The sequence below is a fragment of the Lepisma saccharinum genome, chromosome 22 (assembly GCF_977018435.1).
Source record: "Lepisma saccharinum chromosome 22, izLepSacc3.1, whole genome shotgun sequence".
NCBI classification, from domain to species: domain Eukaryota; kingdom Metazoa; phylum Arthropoda; class Insecta; order Zygentoma; family Lepismatidae; genus Lepisma; species Lepisma saccharinum.
In genome coordinates this window covers 49,931,457-49,956,800 of record NC_139250.1, presented here as the reverse complement: position 1 = coordinate 49,956,800, position 25,344 = coordinate 49,931,457, and the positions used below count along the sequence as shown (strand labels likewise).

General features: G+C 38.8%; 1 protein-coding gene across 1 annotated transcript in view; it reads left to right on the top strand.

The window, feature by feature from the left end:
* The window catches only part of LOC146004866 (uncharacterized), a 337,298-nt gene that overhangs the window by 118,809 nt on the left and 193,145 nt on the right, over nucleotides 1-25,344 (top strand). Inside the window, exon 2 of the mRNA XM_083143893.1 lies at nucleotides 9,949-10,185. Coding sequence (XP_083000019.1) covers nucleotides 9,949-10,185 — 237 coding nt within the window. The remainder of the gene's footprint in view (nucleotides 1-9,948; nucleotides 10,186-25,344) is intronic.

Genomic DNA, 25,344 nt, shown 5'->3' with positions numbered 1-25,344 from the left:
TGTAAGGGGTGGCCTTCAACGTAGTACACCCAATTGTCAAGTAGTACACCCTACACTACATTTTGCAGACGAACGAGGCTCTGGCGACTGGCACTATGGCTAGTATAATTTTGTGTGTCATGTCCTGTTTTTTGTCCTTGTGTGTGCTGAGTTCCACTTTGCAGCCTCAGCTTTTAACGAAAGCCAGAATTTTTTTGTAATTTAGTAACAAGACAGTGCAATAATGCTATTTTACTTATGGTAAGGAGCTGGACCCCGTATATTGCGACGGGTGCAATATAGCCTAAGTGCTGACGCACCCCAAATTTTTAAATTCAAATTCAATATCACATGAGGTATGATTTTGTTACACCTTGCTTGTAGCCAGCAGCGAAAATTACGTACCAGTCAAAATAATTGAAAGCACTACTCTCGCAGCCTGGCAGGTGGAACACGGGAGTATAGATTACTGAAGCAGATAACATCCACTCCTGCAAGCAGCAGAACAGTTCTGCCGTTGAATTCTGTCGAGCTGAGACATTTGTACATCTTATCATGATGCAAGAAAGGACAAGTGCAAAAACATGCTTTTCTGGGATTCAAACCCTGAAACTTTAACCTTGCGTGCTACACGTAAACAATGACGGACTGCAAATAGAGAAACGCTCGTGTTTTAATTTTTAGTTGATGTTTGTTATGAGGGAAACGGTATATGCAGCAGATCTTTGCAAACACTCATATAGTCTGCGGGTAATGATAATTCCATGTTAAAGCAAGGATCATATTAGTATTATATTCTGTGAAGTAAGGTAATTTTTTTCGGGTTAGTGTAGTACTTTTTTATTTGTCACCAAGTAACTTGGAGTTCTAAATTATTTGACTGGTAAACTCCGTGAAAGAGAAACGAAACTAGCTGGAAAGTACGATTCCAAACGCGAGAGGGGAAGCTGGTAGAACACTCACCAAACCACCCTGTGGCTTTAGCTTGCTAGGGTTCGCTTGCTGTGTTTATTACTGTTTTCTGGGTTGTGTTTGTGATGTCTCTTACAATTCGTAACAAACCGTTTCGAAGTGGAACAAAGAAAACTGTGACGCTTTGGTCCCTGTTGCACATTCTACAAACGCCCTCGATACAATACAGAATGCCAAAAAACATTCAGTTACTACATTTTCTTTATTGTGAACACTATTACTAGTGAATATTATCCTGATTACTGCTGTGTGCATTTGTGCTGATTATACGATTTACTAAGGAGACCAATTTAAGTGAATGATCCAAAATAAAGTTCCTGGTTTACAAACAAGTTTATCTACTAATGTGACGTAATGAATACTTTCCTGATATGTTCCGTTTGCGTATATAGTAGTATATGGATGGTTATTTTTTTTTCATTCTGTACCCTTACATAATTCGTAAACATCTCTACGTATTTTGATGGTGATGTTACTACGTTTGAAATTTCATTGTTGTTTCCACAGCAGACAATTTTCACGAAACTCACTTCCTGAACATAGTTCCGTCACCCCTATTTTGCCAATGAACACGTCCAGTTGCGACTTGCACACGTCGCGAAAATTGGTTGCTATTGATAAGAACCTTAAATCTGTGATTGTCCCTTCATTAATTTCTGACATTCGTTTGCATCCTCGCAATTAGCCAGAAGTGGTAGAAATGCGACGTCAAATAAATTAAATCAACTAACAATAAGTACTTGTATAAAAACTAGTGCACAAAACATGTATGACGCTTCGAAAGATGGAATTTTGAATTTAGTAATCCTCTCTCAACAGTGGCGTAGCAACATATAGCGACGCCCTGGAAGAGATTAGAATGCGAGGCCCCCATCCAGTGGCGGAAATTAAGGGGAAGTGGGGGGCGAGTAGTCTCTCCCCTCTTTTTTTCCACCTTTGCGCCAGCACTATGCTAAATCTTATCTACCAAGGGAAAGTAAACTGTCCTTGTAATTTTTGTTTTATAATCATTGATGCGTGTTTACAAGACATTTAATTTAGTCGAGACAGTCCATTCTTCCAAATCCCTGTCCCAATTTATTTCAAACTTAAGTCGTATTTACCAAAATGTTTCGAGTTTTATTTGTGTGGGTGGGGGGTTAACCCACATTTAGACATGGTCTTCATTTTAATAATGATTGCTAATGTATATATCATTTCATTTATAAATGTATTATTTTCTAACCATAGAATTTTCACGGCTGTTCAATGGTGCTGGTACAAGAACATTTCTAAAAAAATAAAATATTGTTAGTTTGCGGAAGACAGAAATATTCGAATACTTCTGAGAATTGAACGTAAACAATAAGCACCAAGCTGTACGCCTTGTGACAACTTTAGTCTGTAAGAGATTGCGTTGCTGAATGCTGATTGTCGGATAGGGGGGGAGGGGGTTATCAGTGAGTTGATTTTTTCCCGATACTTTGGACCGTAACATTGCAACTCTACAATTCTACAACTAGGAAAGATAATAGTAGGCAATTTGTTCACCACCATTTTCATTCTCTCTTTACTCTACAACTTGTGTTGTTCTACGGGGTCATTAATTCTTTTCATGCGAAGTTTATGTTGACATCTGCGTTTCTATTTCAACCCATTATCATGACACTGTGGAAAACAGACTGAATAACAATTCAAAGGAGATGGACATATTGTTTTAACCGTTGGGTGTACACTTAGCACTGTATCTACGAGCTAGCACTAGCTCGTACAATAATACTACCATAACATTGGTGGTCACATCCTATACTCCCAACAGCATTTCGCCGACCAGGGTCGACCAACTGGACGGAGTGGTTAGCACAGCGCACTACGAAGCCGTGGGTTCCGGGTTCGAATCCAGGTTTGAGCATGGATGTTCTTTGCGAGTGTTCCTTGATCAATTTCATCATATCGTTACTCATCCTCATCATCGTGATCAGCCAAAAGTGTCAGAAAAGTAAGACCTGCCTGCCTGTATGTTATGCTTCTGATTTGACGTATTCATTCAAATTATAACGTTTAATTAGAATTTAGAACCAGATAAATAATAAATAAATGTTTTAATAATATTTCCCACAAAAATAGCATTTTCCATGTCCCCCCCACTTCTGTTTATAACATTTTTCGTTTCAAGCTCATTCGACGCGAGGCACCTTTACGCGTGAGGAGCCATGCGGTCGGGCACTTCCCTCACCCCTTGCTACACCACTGCCTCTTAATGTCTTGGGTTGCCTCGAAAGCGAATATTCTTCACGTTGCTAAACTAACATTTTCCCCCTAGGATAGAGAAATGATCCACATTAATGAAGCGACAGAAGAATGCGACGTTAATTTTAAGCGTTTTTCTACGTCGTAGGTTAATCGTTAATAAGAATTAATGGTGGAATTAGAACGAACACGATAATATATCCATTCCTCACCCAGAATTCAAAAGTAGGGCTTCTGGCTTCGTAGCTACTTCTTCATGGAGGCCAGAAGGTAACAAATGAATACATTGGATTAGATTATTTTTAGCGTCGGTTTTTTTCATTTTTGGCTAATCCAAACGACGAGGATGAGTAAGAATATGATGAAATTGATGAAGGGCACCGTCAAAGGAACACCCATGAGCAGGCCGGGATTCGAACCTGAAACCACGTATCGTCGTAACGCACTGTGTTAACCTTTCCTTCACGCAGGTGAGCTGCAATAGAATCGAATCTACTGAATATGTTCGTTTTAAGGAGACTTCACTTTATAATGCTTCATCAGAGAGTGGTTTTTGATCGATTGATTGATTGGAATTTTAAGTCCACTTTATGCATAGTAAGGCTAATCGGGACTGGGCCTACAGTTTAAAGTGGGATCCGAACCACTGTGCCATGTGCCTCCACCGCGTGTCGAACCCGCCACCCCTAGATTACATCAGAGCGTGGTGTTGATCATTCATGTCTCTTTCACTACGGCAGAGATCGAGAATGTGTGGAGCCATATCATTTGCTCGAATGGTGTCATGGCACGCTGCCATACACAGGGGAGAACACAGGCAGTCGCCACATATATTTTGATGGCATAAAATCTTTGCTGTACCTTCAAGTACATTTGCTTCTGTAACTTTGTAAATATTGTTATATAAAGACCACACTGAGGGAAGGAATACGCTATCTTTCACTAAGCCTGAATACTTTGTGACCATTTATTTAATTTCATTATTAATTATAAAGTTCAATCAAATACACGGCTATAAATTGTCAGGTTTAGAAACGGGAAGAGTATTTATGTCGTTTACATTTTATTTTGCCATCTTGAAAGTAATGTTTACTGCAGTGGATTTAATATTTTCGTTAAGATCATAGAAGGCAAACATGTTGTTTGCAGGCATTATTTATCAAAAAGGAATGAAATCGATGTCTTCAACTCGAGCTTTTTCCCTCAAAGTTTTCTGGTGGGGAACATTATCAAATGTACATGTCATTGTTCTCTCGGTTGTTTTATGCATAAGATGGCGCAGTGGTAGCGTCGTTGCCTTGTAATCAAGGGATCCCGGGTTCGATAACCGGTGGAAGCTCATAGTGGTTCAGATCCCACTTTAAACTGTAGGTCCAGTCCCGATTAGCCTTATTGTGCATAAAGTGGACTTAAAACACCAAATCAATCAATCAATTATGTATAAGCAAATGCATTATACGCATATAATAATACGTAAGCATTTGTATGTTATCCTTTTACATTTGAACTATGAAGAAACACACGCAAACCGAAGTGACGAGCAGGACACAGCTCCTACTTTGTGAAAATAACGCAATGGAGAGTCAAGCGTAAGATACCGTGACAACAGACACAGGGGGAAAATGCGCTGTGAACTTACTACAAGCAGGGAAGCGATTGTTTTGCCCCTGCGATGTTGTCGGGTGAAGACTTTCCCCTCTCGTTTAGTCGCACGTTAAACAGAGCGAGCGAGTACAGAAGAAGTCAAATACGTGTAGCATGCAACGTCGCAAAAAGACATCACAGCTCTCTGTCCACGGTTTCGGCGCGGCTGCAGAGGCGAGAGTGAAAACTTCGCTTCACTTATCAGTGTTGCCAAACACGACTGTTAAAAAAAGAACTGCATTGAAATTAAATGCAGTTAAGGATTGCAATCAAGCCGTTAACTTTGAGAAGTATAAACGTTTGTCTTCGTGTTCTACGAATAGGGATCCTATGTTCGAATACCGTACAAGTCTTGGGATGCTTTCAGACCGAAGCGAGAAGCGACACGTGTCACTTGGAAACAAACACTCAATAATCTATGCTATGCTGCACGGGTAGTGTTCCTTCAGTGAGAAACCCCTCGTTGCTCGTCGCTTCGCCCCAATGGAACTTTCGTACCGAAGCGATAAATGGCTTTGGAAACAAAAATTCTTAAATAAATAAAACTTTCTAACAAATGTGATATGACAAACTACACGTGCCACTTGCATGTTTCACGCACTGGGGACGTTATCGTGTTGCTTCGGTCTGGTGGTCATGCCTACGCATTGATTGCTTTCTTGCCGAGAGATTTTAAACCGAAACGACAGGCAACAAGTAGCAAACGACGGCTGCAAATGACACTGAAGTTCATACCGAAGTGACAAGCGAAAAGAAAGACAAGCCACTTCAGTCTTCAAGTAAGCATTCACTGTTAAAGCCCGAACACCAGACCTAGACGACCCAATTCAGGATATTGACAAACGGAAGTAACAGGCGGGACTTGCTTCTTCGTTTCGAAACGTGTCGCTTCTCGGCTTCCGCTTCTGAAAGTCATGGATGTCATGCAGCGTGTCGCCTTGGTCTGTTAGAGCATTTGAGAAAAACGCTTGCTTGTAGACAGAGGTATCGTGTCACTTGTCACTTCGATATGAACACCCCCCCCCCCCTTTTGCTGGATCGCTTGTCGCCTTGGTCAGAAATCTCCATTCTTATCCTCATCATGGCCGAAAGGAGACAAGTAACGAGTTTCTACTGATAACATCTGATAACAATACTCTTTGTTTCCTGGTAATGGAAGAAAATGAGCTTTGCAAATGGATTTCTGTTTACCAGTATTATAGTAAAACCCAACTAATAATTTGTTATAGGCACATATAGAAGGGTCACATTTGGAGGAATAAATTCTATTGTAGCATTTTGTTTGATTGCAGGATTAAAGCCGACCCCCGTGGTGGAGTGGTTAACAGATCGCGCTACGACACCAGGGTTCCCGAGTTCGAATCCCGGTCTGGGCATGGATGTTGTGGGAGTCGATTCATCAATTTCATGATATCATCACTCATCCCCATCTTCGCAAATTAGCCAACAGTGGTACAAAAAGCGAAGTAAAACAAAACAAATCAATTACAATTACACTTGGAGGGTTAGAAGATAATAGAAAAACAGATCTGGTTCCAAAGTTTTAAGTTGGCAACATTGACAGCTCGGAAGCAACAAGACGGCCAGGCGAGAGGGGAACCCCGTTGGCATTTGCACGTACCTTTCCTCGCCCCTCAACGCCCTGGGATGTTCGGTACCAATACATGCGAAATAGATCCAAGATTTTACACACCCACACTTCCTGGTCCCAAGAGAGGCGATTAAACACCACACTTTTACACAGACGTGAAGCTTCCAGAGCTGGCAGAGTTTAACACACACGTTAACACACAAATCGAACAAATAGCGACTTTTTGGTCCCTTCGAAATACTTCGCGTACATGTCGAAAGGGGTCTCAGGAGTCTCGCAATGGTCTTTTCTTTGTTGGGACCGGCAAAAAGTCCCAACAATTTTTTTGGTCCCATTAAGAAAGGTGTTTAAACATACGCTGGTTCCCACAAGAATATATCTGCGTACTCACACACACACACACACACACACACACACACACACACACACAAAGGGGGGGGGGTAGGGACACAAAGATCTTACACAAAGTGCCCACATCATGCCTGACAAGACTCCAACAGCAAGCTTTCCGGAAACAAGTTTACGTGCGCATAAGATAGTGATGGCCTTGTCTGCAACTGCCTTCCCCCACTTTCGTATCCAATACAGGAGTAATGAAGTGTTTCCAACTACCTTCCAATCTAACTAAGAGGAAGGAGACCTTTTTCTAAAGTTCGCCGGTGTACAACCTTGTGCAAGGAATTGCAGACTGGATCAATACTAGTATGTCCCAATGTTAAGTCAATGCAAATGAGAATGAAAGACATGGTGTGTTAAAGTAGTATCTATTTTCTTTATATAATAACTTGTGGCAAATAAGGATGAAAAAATAGGGTGTATTAAAAGTAGTATATTTTTTTAATTGGTAACCAAGTAGTTAGTTTTTTTATATCTAAGAAATTGTTTTTAGTAATAACAAATATGATAGCATAGAGTTGTATATCATACATAAGAAATTATTTTGAGTAGAAATAAATATGATAGCACATATTTACAAAAGTATAGATGATACATAGATGTGAAGAACAAAAGAGTCACAGAACAATTTTAGTTGTTTAATTTACTAGACTAGACTAAACTAGTCTCTCACATAGGATGCCACAAAAGTATTAGTAGCCAATTTAAGAAACTACCTTAGTATAAGCAAAGCAGAAAATAACTAGTAATCAAGTAGTCTGTAGTTTTTCCATACTTAAGAAACTAACTTACTACCATTCTCAAATAAAACTAGCCAAGCACAAGTTAGTTACACTCTCAACCAATCAACAGAGTGTCACATGACTCTAAGGGCCCAAGCGAGATCTTAGTACAAGGATTTAGTATTCGTAGTAGGGTTGGGCATTTTGCCACACCTACAGATTAGCTAAAACCACCAGAAGATATATAAATATAGATTCAGTTTGACTATAATAGTCTACTAATATTAATCATCCTAGTACGATAATTGTATTAATCATCACAGTACGAGGATATAGAATTCGTAGTATGATTAGACAATTTGCTACACCTAGAAATTAGCTAAATCCACAAGATCATATGAAAATATAGATGAATTTTGGGCAAAATAGGCTATGGTATAAATTGGCGTTGGAAAAGGTCGTCCGGTGAAGGAATAAACTCCTTCTACTGTTACTGCTTCGCTCGTGCCGCGATCGTCACCAGAGTCCGAGACGCCAGAGGGATCTCTGCCCGATTAGGTGAGTGTGCTTTGATCGTCCGCATTTCCTTTCCTATTCCTTTCCTATTCACCGAAAGAAAGGAGGGCTCTCCAAAACCTGCAAAACACAGCTGAACATCGCTTTACTGGTAAAACCTTCGTTCCTTGTTAAAAATCTTGTCACGCATCAATATATATACAGTGCCTTTCACGGCGCAGTCATCTGAGAGAGCTTCTGCCGGCAAAGTGGATGCTACATCCGCGAAAATAGAACCGCTAGCTATATAATGAAAAGAGTTCGTACAATTAATTACACAGACATTTAAAATTAAAATGAGCACGTACCTTGTTACAAGAGGTGTTGGAAATGATGTCCACACATTTATGGCATTTTTAAAGGAAATTTTTATTAACTCGTATCAGTTACTCTTCCGAAATTGCTTGAATTACTCTCCTAATATTTTCTTTCAATTCTTCTAATGTATGGCTACAGGTTTAAAGCTTAACAGCTCGCCACGCAGACGACATGCAAATGTATGTTTCTTGTGCAAGCCGCATGAGGGATGTTTGAAAAATGTGTGGCAATCTTGCTGCAACGTCGTCTAGTTTCTCCTTAGTAACCACACGCCGTTTTCCCTTCACTTGTTATCAAGAACAGACCCTATGTCCATAAATTTGCTCAAAAGTTGAGGACTAAAAGTGGTAAACGTTGTAAGTGCCAAAAGCGAAAGTGTTGGGAAATCGCATCGTTCCGCACATCAGCCCGTAAGAACGTTCACAGTAGTAACCTCTTACACGCCCTTTGAACTACTTAGAAGGCTACCAACCACTTTTCACGTTTACCACATTATAAAGCATGGCACGTTCATAGTTTAACGCGGAAATCGGTGTTTGAATTATTTTGGCACTTACAGCGTTTACCAATTCTTTTAGTTCTAGAACGTTGTATGTGTGGAACAGGAACATCTGGGAATTCTGATGCCAAACGTTTTCTGACTTTAGTTTTGTAAGAGTCGTACATAAAAATGATTTATTTAAATTGCATGTGGCATTATTAGACAGCAGATAAGCACCAGTAATACATAAGAAAAACAATCTAAAACACTTGTTAAAACCTTAACACTTCACAAACACGTGCAAACACGTGGATACACGTGGATACAGAAAGCACTGACGCGTCAAGTGGCAAGGTCAGCGTACAGCTGTGGGTTTAAATGACGGCGGACGCTCTCCCACTGCCCGGCGTTTTAGCCTTCGCTTCCCGGAAGACTTGAAAGTGAAAGGCACTGTGTATCAACATATAAACTCTCGCTTTCTTCTAGCTACATCCCTGTGTCTCCGCCTATCCACGTCACCAAAATGAGCTCACACTTCAATGTATACCTCATAGATAAGTATATATACATGTATCTATGGCGGCACTATACGCTATGTACTGCTTTCACAACATGTCCGATGGGTGTACGTTATTATTGTGAACGTAAACACTTACTGAATAAAAACATCAATTACGTACGTCAGATCAAAATGTGGTAATATACGTTTAGTGCTTTTGTAAATGGATACTCCAGTGTCAAGAAAATTTGATCCACTAAAAAATTTTAATAAGCATATTGTAATATATGTGGTATTTTCTTTATTTATGTGTTCAGTATTTGCTTAGAGGTATGTTGGTTCTACGGAAGACAAGGTTATAAAATGATAATTAAAACACAACTTCTTGGACTCGATTATCATGATCAATAAAAGTATAAATTTGTTTCGCATTTTCCATACGCGCAGCTACAAATTTGCTGGTTGCATTCTTTCAAAATTTAGTCCATGAACTTTAATCTGTACTCTCTTAAACAATGTGACTTTCTAGGCTGCTAACAATTTTTTTTTCCAAACTTTCCAGGTTTCTGTTTGCATTTCTCCTAGGTATATTCCTTACAATATGCTGTTATATTACATGGAGGACGTGTGTGAAACTGGAAGATTCACCATTCATACATATCTCTTTAAGTCATTCCCTTCCCATACATGAGTTTTCTGCCCCTGCCGTCACTGTATGCAGAGACTGGGAGCTGGGCGAATCGTTGGAGATTGAGAATTTGACGACAGGACTTGGGAATATAAGTGGATTCGAGATGTAGTAAGTACCAGAATTAAGTTAATGTATCTTGCCTTGACACATTTTAATAATTAATTCATTTTAATCGCAATATTTATAGTGCATTATTTTCCCACATCATTGACACTCTTTGCGTAAACTTGAATTTCATAATTCCGAAATATCATTCAATTATTCAGCGGCTGGTTCTTCGGCTTTGTTCTTCTGCCACATGCAGATCTGCACATGTATGATGCAGAAACTGCATTAGTTCTAGGGTGTGTTAGCAATTTTGTGATGTGAAGTAAAGGATACTATTTCAAATTCCCTCCTTCAATTATCTATTCAGAAGTTATATCAACCTGATTTAGATTCCACAAGCTACTACTCTCATAGAGTACGTATAAATCAATAACAAGAAATTAGATTGCTTCGCAATGATAAATACGTTATAGAATATTCAATATCCATTTCCGTTAAGAGGTCCCAAATAATATACTTGCTTGAGGGAGGGAAGAACGAGAAATCCACTACGCCACTGTGTGGATTATATACCAGTAATACAAATATGAAAAATGAAGAAAAAAATTAACGTAAAATGTATGTTGTAATGAAATAAGAACGAAAACGAAATATGAGTCACACACAGAACTCGAAATTCATCAACGTGATATAAGGTCACAGTCTTTTCAGTAAATTGTGGCTGATACGAAGTATGTTTTGTTTTGTGCTTGGTATTTGGTTACAACGACTTTTTCATTTTTAATTATGCACTGGGAAAGCATTACAATGTAATTAAACGGAGGAAGAGAAGGATGCACAAAATAGACCAAGTTAAGAAATAAAAAATAAATTGTATTTGAAGCAGTTGTACAGTGTTGTTTTAGGACAACGACATTTTAAACTAGGAAACCCAATTTACACAAGGCGTTGGTGGGTTGCGTGTAGAGTTAGGCTCAATTTCAGGGTTGCCACATGCACAATAAATATTTATAAAATACGCGAAAGAAATAAAAACAAGTATTAGTGTATAAAAGTATTAAAAATATCACTATTATATCGCAAGTGACAAAATTCTTTCTGAAAGAAAAATAATAGGTTTTCTAGTATTTCATCGCTGATGAGTCTACAGAAAGGACAAGAGGTGAGAGAAAACCAGAGGTGACAAAGGACAGGAGAAAGAGAAAGCGAGAGGAGAAGAGGAAAGGTAGAGGAGAGAAGAAAGAGAGGATAGACGAGGAGAGGAGATGTAGTGAGGAGAATGGAAAAAGATTCTAGGAGAGATGAGGAAAATGGAGCAAAGAAGAGAAAAGAGAAGAAAAACGAGATGAGAGAAGAGTGTAGAGTAGAGTAAAGGAGAGAAAAAGAGAAGAACGAAAAGAAGTGGAGAAAAGTGCGTGAAGTCGGAAATCTAGGACAGGAGAGGAGATACGAGGAGTGGAGATGAGTGGGATTGAGATAAGATGCGAGAAAAGTAGGGAAGGCGATATGAGATAAAAGCAGAGCAAAGGAGGGGAGAGAAGAAGGAGAAGGATAAGGAGAAGAGAAGAACAGAAGGGACTGAAGAGAAGAGGTATTTGCAGAAAATATCGTCCCAGCGTCAAGAATTGATGCATTAGTAGTATTATTTGTGCTATAACCAGGACGAGAAAGTATGAACCCCCCTCAGGCAGATTTGGCTACACTTAAAACTTGCTCAACATGCCCATATGAGCTTTTTGCTCAAGTGTGGTACTCCGTCTAATCCAAGATTTTTGTAAAAATGCCCTCGGGAATTTCTTGAGAAAGTATGACCCCCCTCAGATTGATTTGTTTACACTTACAAAAAGCATTTTTGTTAGATTGTTGTTTATAAGAGTAGTGCAGGTAAGACAGTTCAAAGCCATCAATTTGGGTTCATACTTTGTCTCCATGTTCCCCACCTTATTTATTGCGCTGATGATGTTTCACAGCGAAGAAAACAGCACCAAAACCTCAAAAACTTATTTTGATGTATTGATTGATTTGTTGTATTGATGATATTACTGGGATGAGAAATGATGAACCCCCTCAGGCAGATTTGCCCACACTCAAAACTTGCTCAACATGCCTATATGAGTTTTTTGCTCAAGTGTGGTACTCTGTCTAATCAAAGATTTTTGTAAAAAAAAATGCTTTTGGGAAGTTCCTGTGAAATGATGAGCCCCTCTCAGATTGATTTGGCTACACTTACAAAATCTACTTCTGTTAGATTGTTGTCCATAAGCTTGTTAAAAATATGCCCCTTTTGATATTTTTTTTGCCCACACCTAAAACTAAGCCAAATGTATTAACACACACACACACACACACACACACAATAAAACACACACACACACAATAAAAAACACACACACACACACACACACATACGTGTAAACGTGGTCTTATAAGGCCCGAGTGAGTGTACATATGTTGTTGGAACCACTATAATTTGATAAATTAGCAAAATCAAATTCATTTTAAAATGTCGAGACCATGCATGTGATTACAAATACCACCGTGGTTTTTGAAAATTATCATTTATGCAGTTTTCCTGACGAAAAAATGGTTACTATTCTTGTTGGAACCTGGTACCAATATCACCTGTCTAATTTACGTGTTGTAATTTTAATACAATTGCATCCGTTGTGGGTACCAATCAATATTGCAAAACCCGTCCAACCAATCACAATTCTTGTAGGTCACATGATTTCTTCCTGTATGTAAGCAGCTACGTACCATACCGAATTGGGCAAATAGTTGTGAAACGCGCTTTACGGCGTCAATTGAGAGCGCGTAGCTTGTCTGTCTCGGCGCAGAGCATTCTGAAGGGTAGGGGGAAAAAAAGAAGAGTTCCTCTCGCGGCGGAGTTAGGAAGGGATTAACTGCGGCGCAGTCAGTGGCGTACTTAAGGAGTTTATGCCCCACTGTGAAATTGAGAAAATAATCACAATTACCCTAATCGCTGAATCTTAATTTTTACTTTGCACACTTTTATGTGTTGTTTGAAGATTTCAGAAATCAAAGCAGGCTTGTGTGGCCTGCACATGCCGCAACTGTGTGAAACGAAGCTCTTTATTGGAACGCTACCAAGCGAAACGCAATAGGTAACAAGCGACAAGAGATACGTATCGCTTGGAATTGAACCCTCAGTAATCAATTCGACCTTTCGCATTGATGCGACAGGGCAAGCTGCACATGTCGCTTTCGGCTCGGTGCATTAGGTTTTTCGCGCATGAGCGGTGAATTTCTTGCTTTAGATCGAAGTCGCCAGTGTTCATGGGAGTCCGTAAGGGGGGGCAAGGGGGACCCGTGCCCCCTTTGGAAAATGAAAGTCAACCAAAAATTATATATTTCACACATATAATTCCATTTCAGCCACAATAATATGTGTTAATTAATGCACGAACATGATAAATTCAAATGTAAGCAATGTTTTTTTGAAGGAACATTGGGTAAAATGTGGCTTATTTGCTCCCCCTGGAAAAAAAATACCTTCCTTGCCCTTCCCTGGAAAAAAACCCTGCTGACGTCCATGCCAGTGTTGTCTGTCGATTGTCGCCTGCCACTTGTCGCTTCGATCTGAAGTCTCCTCGAAGGGGTCAGGGGAAGAATTCTGACGGAGGCGACAAGCGACAGTGTGCTTCCACATCGACAAGAGACACGGGTCCCTTTTGTCTTGTAGACTAAAACATTCACCGCCCGTGCACGACAAGTGGAGGCATCACGATGCACAACATTGATAAAGTAGCCAGTTTGAGTGACACAACCAAGCGACATGCAATATTTGCAGCTTACCGTGCTGCATCATTCGAAACGTTGCAATGATTACCGAGGCTTGTCGCTTGTCGCGTTACGCTTCGGTCTGGAATCTGCTTAAACGGCATAAACGGCAGGCGACTAGCGACATGGAGATTTTATACCAAAGCGACAAGCGACAAGCGACATTAGACCATTCAATATAAGGCAAAGCATTCACCGCGCATGCGCGAACAAAAGTACGAAGCGACATGATGCACGGTATTAACAAAACTGGCCACGCAAGCTACAAGCGACACCTGCATCTTGTCGTGTCGCTTCTGTTCGAAAGGTTCAATTCATTACTGCTGGTTCGCTTCCAAGGGACATGTGTTGGTTGGCGCTTTCGTGTGTAATCTCCCTTACAAGGCAAGAAAGCTGCAAACGACAGACGACAAGTGACAGGCGGCAAGCGACACGGAGAATTCACACAGAAGCTGCAAGCGGCAAGCGACACTAGCACAGTTAGTCTAAATCCAAACATTCACCGCGCATGAGCTAACAAGATCAGTAGGTGACAGGATGCACGGTATTGAGAAAACGGCCTAATCAGAGCTACACGTGCAGCTTGACCTGTCTTGATACGAAAGGTTGCATTTATTTCTGAATGCTGGTTTGCAAGTTAAGCGTGTCAGGTGCCGCTCCCCTCTGAAAGCTACACCAAGCCATTGTTTTATTGAATTCTCCTCAGGAAAGGAAGAGAATGCTTATACAAATACAGTCTCCGTAGATCATTTGCTAAGCCACTCATTATATTTGAAACTCTACTTTATGTGCACACTCAGCATGCACTATAATCAACTGAAGCGGCCCTAACAAATTATTCGCTGGAACTAGGATCTCACTTTCCTCATCAGTAGTATTGATCCCAGCCAAGGACTGTTTGTGCCCTCGGGCGTTTAATATTCGCAATTTATTTGCACGTACTTATAACTAATTTGCACGGGTTTTAATTAATTCGCATGTACTTAGAATTCATTAGCATGTACTTAGAGTACTTTACATTTATGTATTTGCATGTTTATAACTTTTTATGAATATATAATTATTTATTTTATGAAAAATATGTATATAGAAGGTAATTAGAGGTATTAAACGCTATGCATATGGTTTTATATTCATTACTGCAAAGTATGTAATGTATAAAATGTTAATATTAATGTTTATAGTATTGAAAATAAGTTTTCTATGGTTTATGAACCGCTATGAACGGTGGTAATGATACGAAAGAAGACGGTCCCGGTACTCGAACCCGAGATATGTAATATTATTAATTAGTACTATGCAGTAATTTCATCATGTTATGAAACACGATGGTGCAACACGCTAGACAGAATACTGTCTTTGAATCTCGACTCGGCTCTGATGCCAGACAGAGAATGAATTAATATTCAGCGCAGGTAGAGGAGAAAGGAATTTTGGGGAAGCGCGTTCAAGGTCAAATGACGTCACAACGTCAGAACAAAGAAGGAATCTGATTGACCAATCAGAGAACGCGTCGGTAGGTTTTCAGAACCGGTTTTTTCAAGGTTAACCAGTACGCAATAACAGGGGAAAGCTATGCAATACTGTAGGGCAGGGGAGGGATTCAACCAGACAACAAAGAATGTCTGAGAATGCGCAGCAAGGGTCAATTTTTTTTTTTAAACTGAGCGTCGCTTGCATGCTGCGACATGTTTCTGTCAAAGTATGCCAAGGTTACCGAGAACACTAGAACAAAGGATGATGGGAAGGAGTTCAAGGTGAACTAGAACGCAAGAACAAAGAAAGCGTCGGTTTTATTTCAACCAATCAGAAAACGCGTCGGTTTTATTTCAACCAATCAGAGAACGCGTCAGTTTTGTTTATGAAGTATAAAAAAGCGCGTAAATGCGAGAAGATGTTAGTTTGAGAAGAATTTCTGAACCATTGTGTCAGAAAAGATATCAACTTGTGATTATTGTCTGAGATTTGAAGACAAAGAACTCAAAAGAAGCTATAATTAAGGTAAGTGAATTGTTACATATATGTATGGTGCTTTTAAATAATATGTAAACCAAATAATGAACCGAAGCAAACGTAAATGCAAACCAAAAAGAATATGCGTAATGTGAACAAGTACTACAACTATGTTTTCTATTTTTTACAGGTGATTCTATTTTCTGTGCACGTGCGACTGGAAGGATCTGTTAGTGAAAGATGGCGTCTACAAGCTCCACAAACGAGGCTAACCACACTGCGGTGAGTACTTCGAACGAAATTATATGTAATTTTCATTCTGGAAAGTACACTTCCCCACTAGAACTCGTTAATGCATACTATGATATGTGTGACAGAGTTATTTTCCACGACGATATCCCTTCATGTGATCCGACTTTTTTCTGTGAGACAGTGCAAACAGCAATGTGTCAATTAGGGGTGGGGGCAAGTCAGTTTTCAATTGTGGATGAAAGAGAAAGATATTTTAGACGATTTGGAATGCTAGGACGGGAGGTATCCATTGAAATACCTAATCAGGTTGTGGGGGACCCTGAATATTTGGTGGGGTCCATGTTTCAATTTCTAATGAAAAAGATTTTCTTTGATGTGGCACCGGACAGTCAGGTTGGTTTGATTATTTTCGGCAATGAAACCAATAAGGATATTTATATCCCTTGGCGCCGCCTTTCGGCATTAAATCCTAAAATTATTCAACACTATGTGACCAAAGTGCTGAACAGCAACGAATCCTTCTTTGTAGATAACTTTTTGAAATGCATGGCGCATATTGTCGAACCCAAGCGCGGTAGAGGGAGGAACAAGTACCCCCTTTACAGAAAATATGCCCCTTTACTATCAATAAACAATGGTAACCAGAGACAGACTGCTTTTACTATTATGACTAATGATGACAATTTGTGCTTGCCACGCGCTATTGCATTTGCCCAAGCCAAAGTCGACAAGAACACAAACAAAATCAAATCCTTTCGTAGATACGATAATAAACTCAAAGAAGCGGCTATGCGGTTATGCTATGAAGCTCGCGTTGATCCAACCAATGGGTGCACTGTAGAGAACATTGTTAAATTTCAAAACCAATTGGGACCAGAGTACCAAATTGTTGTGTTTTCAATGAAAGAGGGGGAAAGAGAGTATGAAGTTATTCGGTCAACACCGTTCGCCTCTAAACAGATTAATTTATTGTATCACAATCAACATTTTGATATAGTTAATTGTGTACGCAGACTTCTTGTGAAAAATTATTATTGCCCCAAATGCCAAGTCGGATTTAATAATAAATATCAACATACTGAATGCACTAGGTATTGTTCATTATGTGAATACACTCATAGTGATCAATCCACTAACACTATCCCCAGAAAATGCACTGCATGTAACAGGAAATTTCTGTCCCCGGAATGTTATGAAAATCATTTGCGCACAGAAGGGCGGAAATCCAGTGTTTGTCAAACCATTCACCAATGTAACGTTTGTTACAAAGTAGTGAACAAGAGAAAGCGCAAAACACCACACAAATGCGATGAATTCTTTTGTAAAAGCTGTAATGCTTTTGTTGACCCAGCACACAAATGCTATATTCAGCCTATTAAGCTCGAACCCAGTGCAAAGTTTCTCTACATTTTTTATGATTTTGAGTGTATGCTGGTAGAAAGAGAAAATAACCAGAAACACGAAGTCAATCTGGCTGTTGCTAAGCAAGCCTGTCATGTCTGTAAAGACACTGACGTAGATTTCTGCGAGACGTGCGGTCCCCGTGTTCATATTTTCCCCAATATTCAAGAATTTATGCAATATATTCAAACTCCGAGGGAAGGGTTTGATAAAATCGTGTGTATTGCACATAATGCAGGACGATACGATTCACATTTTGTTTTAAATTATTTGATTACTAAAGAGAATATTACCCCCTCCGTAATTATGCAGGGTAGGAAAATAATAGAAATGTCTATTACCAAGAAAATTGTGTTCAGGGACTCGTTGAATTTCATGCTTATGAAATTGAAGGATTTGCCAGCAATTCTGGGACTAGCGGAAGATTTGCAGAAAGGCGATTTTCCGTATTTGTTTTCCACCCCTGCAAATCAGAATTATGTAGGTCCATTCCCTGATATTCAATATTATGATATAGATTCCAAGTCCCCAAAAGAAAGAGAAGAGATGCTAAAATGGCATGAGGAAACGGTGCAAGCAGGGAAAATTTTTGATTTTCAAAAAGAGTTGCGCGAATACTGTATTAAAGATGTGGAAATTCTTGCTGCTGCATGTATTAAATTCTCTAATCTGATCGAAGATCTGACTGGAATACAGTGCTTTGTTCGCTGCCCGACTCTTGCGTCGTTAGCGTCTTTGATATTTAGAAGTAAATATCTTAAAGAAAACACGCTTATTAAAGTTCCGCCATTTGGATTTCGGGAACAAGACCAACAGTCTCTAATTGCCTTAAAGTGGTTAAAGTGGGTAGAAAATACTGAAAAGATCACTCTAAGACACGCAGGGAATCTGGGGGAGGCTAAAATAGGACGTTATAAGTTGGACGGGCTCCATGAAGAAAGCAAAACTGTTTATAGTTTCCAAGGGTGCTACTACCATGCTTGCCGGATTTGTCTTCCTGACAACAGAGATAAGCCTCTTAACGAGACTGGCGAGACCCTAGACCATAGGTACGAACGTACTGTTACCCGTAAAGAAATGTTAGAGCAAATGGGGTACAAAGTTGTAGAAAAATGGGAATGTGAATTCAATGAGGAAATTAAAAAAGATCCAGAATTACGCAAATTTATTGCTGAGAATTGTTATTCACTGAATAACCCACTTATCCCAAAAGAAGCTTTTAATGGGGGACGCACTGAACTTTTCAGGGCAGTTTATGAAAAACAAGAGAATGAAAATACGAGCATGAAATTGCTAGATGTAGTTTCCCTTTACCCTGCAATGATGAAGCAAAGAAAAATGCCTACAGGGAAACCAGTGATTTACACGTCAGAGTTTCCTACCTTGGATAATGTGTTTGGGGTTGTAAAATGTGATATTCTCCCCCCTAAAGATTTATATTTACCAGTACTGGGCATGTCATGCAACAACAAATTAATGTTTGCTTTATGCAGAACTTGTGCACAAAGTGAGAATCAAGAACAATGTTCACACGCAGATAAAGAAAGATACTTACATGGCACCTGGGTATCGGAAGAACTGAAACTGGGTGTAAAAAAAGGGTACAAAATACTCAAAATATATGAAATTTGGGATTTTCCTTCGGCTCACCAGAATGATAATGTGTTCAAAGACTATGTAGACACATTTCTTAGACTGAAACAACAGTCTTCAGGATATCCTTCCGGCTGCAGTTCAGAAAATGACAAAGACAAGTATATTCAAGATTATTTCGATCGTGAGGGAATTCAACTTGTAAAAGATGAAATTGCATTTAACCCGGGACTTCGTTTTATTTCCAAAATTCTGCTGAATTCTTTGTACGGGAAATTTGCCCAAAATCCTTTAAAAACTAAGTCTATTTTTGTAAATACTGAACAGAAATTCCATGATATAGTGTTTAATCCGCAGTATGAAATCAGTAATGTTGTTCCTATTTCCGAATCTTGTTTATTAGTGAATTATATTGATCTGGAAAGCAAAAATGAACCGTTAGTACTCTCAAATGTAGTTGTCTCTGCGTTTATTACTGCTTATGGAAGAATGCACTTATATTCTTTTATGGACAAAGTCAAAGAAAGTATTCACTACGTGGATACGGACTCTGTGTTCTATGTAGAAAGAGAACATGAAAAACTTATTCCTACAGGCTCATTTCTTGGTGAAATGACGGATGAGATTAAAGAGCCCTACCAAATTACATGCTTTTTGGGTGGTGGTCCCAAAAACTATGCATATAAAATGGTGAACAAACATGATCCTCAGGATGAGAAACATGTTATTAAAGTAAGGGGCATTACCATGAATTACAGAACACGACTCCAGATTAATTTTGATTATTTTAAGCAACTGGTCAAAGGGGAAATTGAAAAGCGAGTTGTTGAGAACCCCCGTAAAATTAAACGAAAAGCCAATTTTGAAATTGTTTCTGAATCTGAGCAGAAAACACACCAAGCAGTCCACACGAAACGAAGAAAAATTGAAAATTTTGAAACGGTTCCATATGGTAGCTAAATAAAAAAACGAGTGTTTTTTATTTTTTTATTGTTTTTTTTTTTTTTTTACAGCCCCAAAATTGTCTGCAAAATTTCAATTTGTGTATTTATCCAGGGGCACTCCCCATCGATTCTCCGTCTTCTGCAGACACTACATCTCCCCTCTCTTCTTCGCCTCTGGCGCGACGAGGGAGGGGAGACCGGGCGCAGGCGGTGAGCGGTCCGGAGGTGGAATATGACTGCCTTTTTGCCCCGGAACCCCACCTCCCAGCAGATATCACATTCGCGTTTAATTTCATCCTGAAAAGAAAAGATAAAATTAATTTGTGGTATATATTTGGGCCATTGTGTGTCTGCGCTTCAAGCAGAGAACGTGTGTTGTTCAACATGGAATTGCGTTTTACACACCCGTTTGCAATGATGGTTTGTGGGCCCTCACAAAGTGGAAAAACCACTTTTGTGGATAAGCTTCTATTTTATAAACATAAAATGTTTACACAAGTTCCAAAAACAGTAATATGGGCGTATGGTGCTGTTCCTCCCAGATTAAAATTAAGCAAAAATACAAATATTCAGTTTATTGAAGGAATCCCTGATGTAGCAAATATGGATATTGAAACTCCTGGATTAATTGTCATTGATGATCTAATGAATGAAAGCAGCAAAGATTCCGCTGTTGCAGATATATTTACGAAATATTCTCATCACAAAAATATAAGTGTTATTTTTATAGTACAAAACTTATTTCACAAAGGTGCTAAAATGAGAGACATAAGCCTCAACTCACACTATCTTGTGATATTCAAAAATCCACGTGACAAACACCAAATATACCATTTAGCACGACAATTCAAACCTGACAATAGTAAAAGTGTTTTGGAAGCTTTTCAAGATGCAACTGAAACACCACACACTTATTTAATGTTTGATTTAACACAAAATACACCTGAAATTTTACGTATGAGGGCGCATATTTTCCCCGATGAACAAATGGCTATTTATGCCACTGGAAAGCATGTCAACAAACCATTTCTTGTGCGAACGTCAGAATGACATCACAACTAAAAGAACATGCTCCGGCACTTAAATTATTGTGTAAATTAAAACCTATTCAACGGAAACGCCTTTTGCAACGAGCAACACCAGGACTAGTTCGTGTACTAGGACAATGTGCAGCCAACACAGTACGTGGTAATATTCCGCTTTCAGGGGTACAAAAAACTAAGCTTCAAAAGTATAAGGCCAGTTTGCGTAAACTAGCGGCGAAGGGCACTTCGCTCAAAAATAAAAAGAAAATATTAATTCAAAAAGGCGCCGGCTTTTTACCATTTTTAATCGGACCGATTATATCAGCGTTAGGTAGTGCTTTGTTTTCACAATGAGCGTGAGAAAAATGATTCTTGTTCCCGAGGACTTTGCCACTAATATGCATGCCTCCGTTGAGAAAGCTCAGAGACACGAATCAAGATTAGATTCTAATATTCGTACAATATTAGAACGTGAAGATATAGGGGCAAGTGAAAAATGGAAACTTTACCAACAGGCACTTCGACTATTTGTTAATTTTACTAAGCCTATTCCCACACACCTACCATTGATCGAAGAAGAAGAAAATAAGCTGCCACAAATAAGTGAACCAGTGCAACAAGACGACCCCCCTCCTAGTGTTACTCTCAGGGAAGAAATTCTTGCTTCAGTACCGAAAACTGTTCAGAAGAAAACAGAACTTTTACTTAAAAGACTATTCTCTTCTCAATATATAAATTGGGACGCATATGGAACAGTGTACATAAATGGGAAAAGAATTCAGGGTTCAAATATCATAGATCTGATAAATGATTCTGTTCGCCCCCGTAAGAAAAGTAGAGATCCTGTCGGGAGAGATCAGTTCCAATCTATCCTTCATTCTCTAAACATACCCAAAGAATATATAGTTACACGCACGCCCCACCCCCTTCAAGAAATAGGAAAGCTGAGTTTATATGGGAAGATATATAAAGTATGGATCTTAAAACATTGTATTATACACATGAACTACCGACTTCATTTTCCAATACTGAAAAATTATCCAAACATTCTACGCAATCACGAAAGAATATTTCTGAGTGGCTATCAAAACAAGATGCATATACTTTACATGTTCCAGTTAGAAAAAAATTCCCACGTAAACGTTACGAAACCACTTTTCCCCTGGAACTTATGCAAATGGATTTGGCAGATATGCAGAATATCGCCAAATACAATGACGGTATGCGCTATATACTTTGTGCAATTGATGTGTTTTCAAGGCAAGCGTTCTGTATACCAGTGAAAAGCAAAACGGGTGAAATTATGGCAAAAGCAATCACTAAGATTATAAACATGTTAGAATATCCTCCTGTTTACTCCCAGACAGATCAAGGAAAAGAGTTTTATAACGCTCAAGTGAAAAAAGTGTTTGACAAGTACAATATTATTCATTATAGCGTTTATTCAGAACTAAAGGCAGCAGTAGTGGAACGATTTATTCGTACTTTAAAATCAAAATTGTATAAACACTTCTCAGCCAATAATACATATCGTTATGTAGATATTCTCCCCCTTGTAGTAAAATCATATAATCACTCGTATCACCGTTCTATAAAAATGGCTCCTGTTGAAGTGAGCGAAAATAATGCGCTGCAGGTCTGGTCTCAGTCTAGAAACAATACAAGTCAAAAAACCAATAATATCAAATTTAAATTTAATATCGGTAACTACGTAAGGATAAGTAAAGCCAAAATGAAATTCGAGAAAGGATATCTACCTAGTTGGACAGAGGAAATTTTTATAATTAGTGATCGTATGAGTACTGATCCCCCTACATATCGTATAAAAGACTGGAGTAACGATCCTGTCAAAGGCATTTTCTATGAACCAGAATTACAAAAAATTACACTTGATCCAGACAAGCCATTTACTATCGAGAAAATTCTAAAACGAAAGGGAGACTTTGTCCTAGTAAAATGGAAAAACTACCCCCTCGCATGTGCAAGTTATGTACATAAATCAGATATTACGCGTGTTTAGGTTAGTTGCCATTATGCCGCTGGACGAATTCTATGTTACATTACCTTCCAATGTAAACTTGAACTTGTTTCCTGATAATAAAATAGCACATTACCGTACTAAGCTGAGCGAACCAATAGAATTAAATGAACAATGGGTGGTGGCGGCCACAGAGCTTCATTTAACTTGGAGTTTTTATAATATCGTTTCCGATACAAATAGCATTTCATATCAATTTAAACCGAAAAAGAAGGACCAAATTTTTTATAGTGAAAGTATAGTTCCTAAAGGTTACTACTCCAATATTCAATTATTATTAAACAATATTCCCCCTTCAAAAAGAAAACTGCTTGCTCAACATGTCCGATTTGGCTATACTTTGTCCACGCATAGTATGTATACACAAACAACGCTAGAGGAAGATGAAATTATGAAATTGTATATATCTCCACAATTAGCTCCAGTGTTTGGTTTTTCGTTGGATACTCCCAAGTCAGAAATATCTATACATTCGGTTATTGGTCCAGGTACGGCAAGATCAAGTTCTATTTATCCTTGTAATTTAGATTATCATATCCCCCGTGAAATCAACATATGCACAGATATTGTCAAATATCAAGCAAATATAGGTCCCGTAATACGAACGGTTAGTGTGGTTGATTATGAATATGGAGCAATAAAAAGTTATATATTTGAGCCCAGGCAGTATCTAAAAGTAGAGAAGCGTTACTTTGAAACAATTGAAATTATATTAAAAACAGAGCATGGAACTTTGCTTCCATTTGAGTTTGGAGCGTCAAGCGTTACATTACATTTTAAAAAAGTGGAATAATGATTTCTGAAGGCAGTGATAATGATTACTATGTAACTTTGGTTTCAAATGCATCCAAAAATATTTTTCCGACTAATACACCTTCTCATTTTTTAACTAAACTTTCTAATGCTGTTAAGCTCGAGTCTGGAGGCTGGTTAGTGGGTCTGTCTGAAATTCATTTCACAAACAGTCTGTTTAATATTCAAAAAGAACAAAATGAAATTATGTGGACTTATTATAACCAAGACTCGGATCAGTCAAGTAAACAGAGCGGTAAAACAATCGTTCCCCCTGGATATTATTCAAGTGTGGAGTCTGTTTTACAAGTTTTAAATCAAGATCATATTGGAGAAGGGCTATTTCGATTCGGTTATAACCCGTCCAGCAATATTGTTGAGGGAAAATACAATGCACAATTATCTACACTGAACCTCTCTGATATTTTGGCTCTGCAGTTAGGATTCGAACCAAATAGAAATCTTGTTAAACAACAGCATAGTTCGAAACAGACCAACCTAAATATTGGTTATCCCCAGCAGGTTTTAGTATACACTAATGTACTCAGTTACCAGTTTGTAGGAGATACAAAGGCACCTCTTTTAAGAATGTTTACATTTTCTTCGGTCCCTTATGGCCGGTCACAATCTATAATATTTAACCCCGTTCATTATATGCCTGTATCGAAATATTTATTTGATACAATAGAAATAGTTTTAAGAGACAACACAGGTCGTAAACTCTCATTTGCCTTCGGAGATCTGAGTGTTAAACTACATTTCAAGCGACAATGAGATACGATAGACGTCAGTTGTATCGAGATTATTATCTCAACCAGGCGGGAACAGGTTTACCTTATTTTTCTGGTCCTCCCTATCAAAAAGGCCACGGAGCCCTCGGTTCAATATTTAAAAGCTTGTTTCGTTTTGCGGCCCCTTTATTAAAACAGGGTGCTAAAGCAATTGGCCATCAAGCATTACAATCGGGAATGGAATTTGTTGGGGATGTTCTACAAAACAGGCCTCTCAAACAATCTTTCAGAGATCGTGTAAATCAGGCGGGAGAAGCTCTTCGTGAAAAAGGCGAGAGAAAAATTTCTCAGATTCTTTCAGGTAAAGGCAGACAAAAAAGAAAGGCTAAAACTATAAAATTCGAACCTCCATTTATTACCTGCCAGTCACGCAAAAAGAGGCGAAGGGTACACAGAGATATATTCGCTAATTAACTACCATGTCGTTAGTAAACTGTAACTCATCGGAATGCACAAATACAGAATTGGATTTGTTTTCTCTGCCATTAACTCAAACTAGCATTGAAAATTCTTGTTTAGTGGAGTATCGTCCCATTTCATCTTTAACTAGTAAAAGTCCAGTCGAGTTTGCCATTACTGGAGACAGTGGGGAATACATTGATCCAGCACACATTTATCTGTACCTAAAA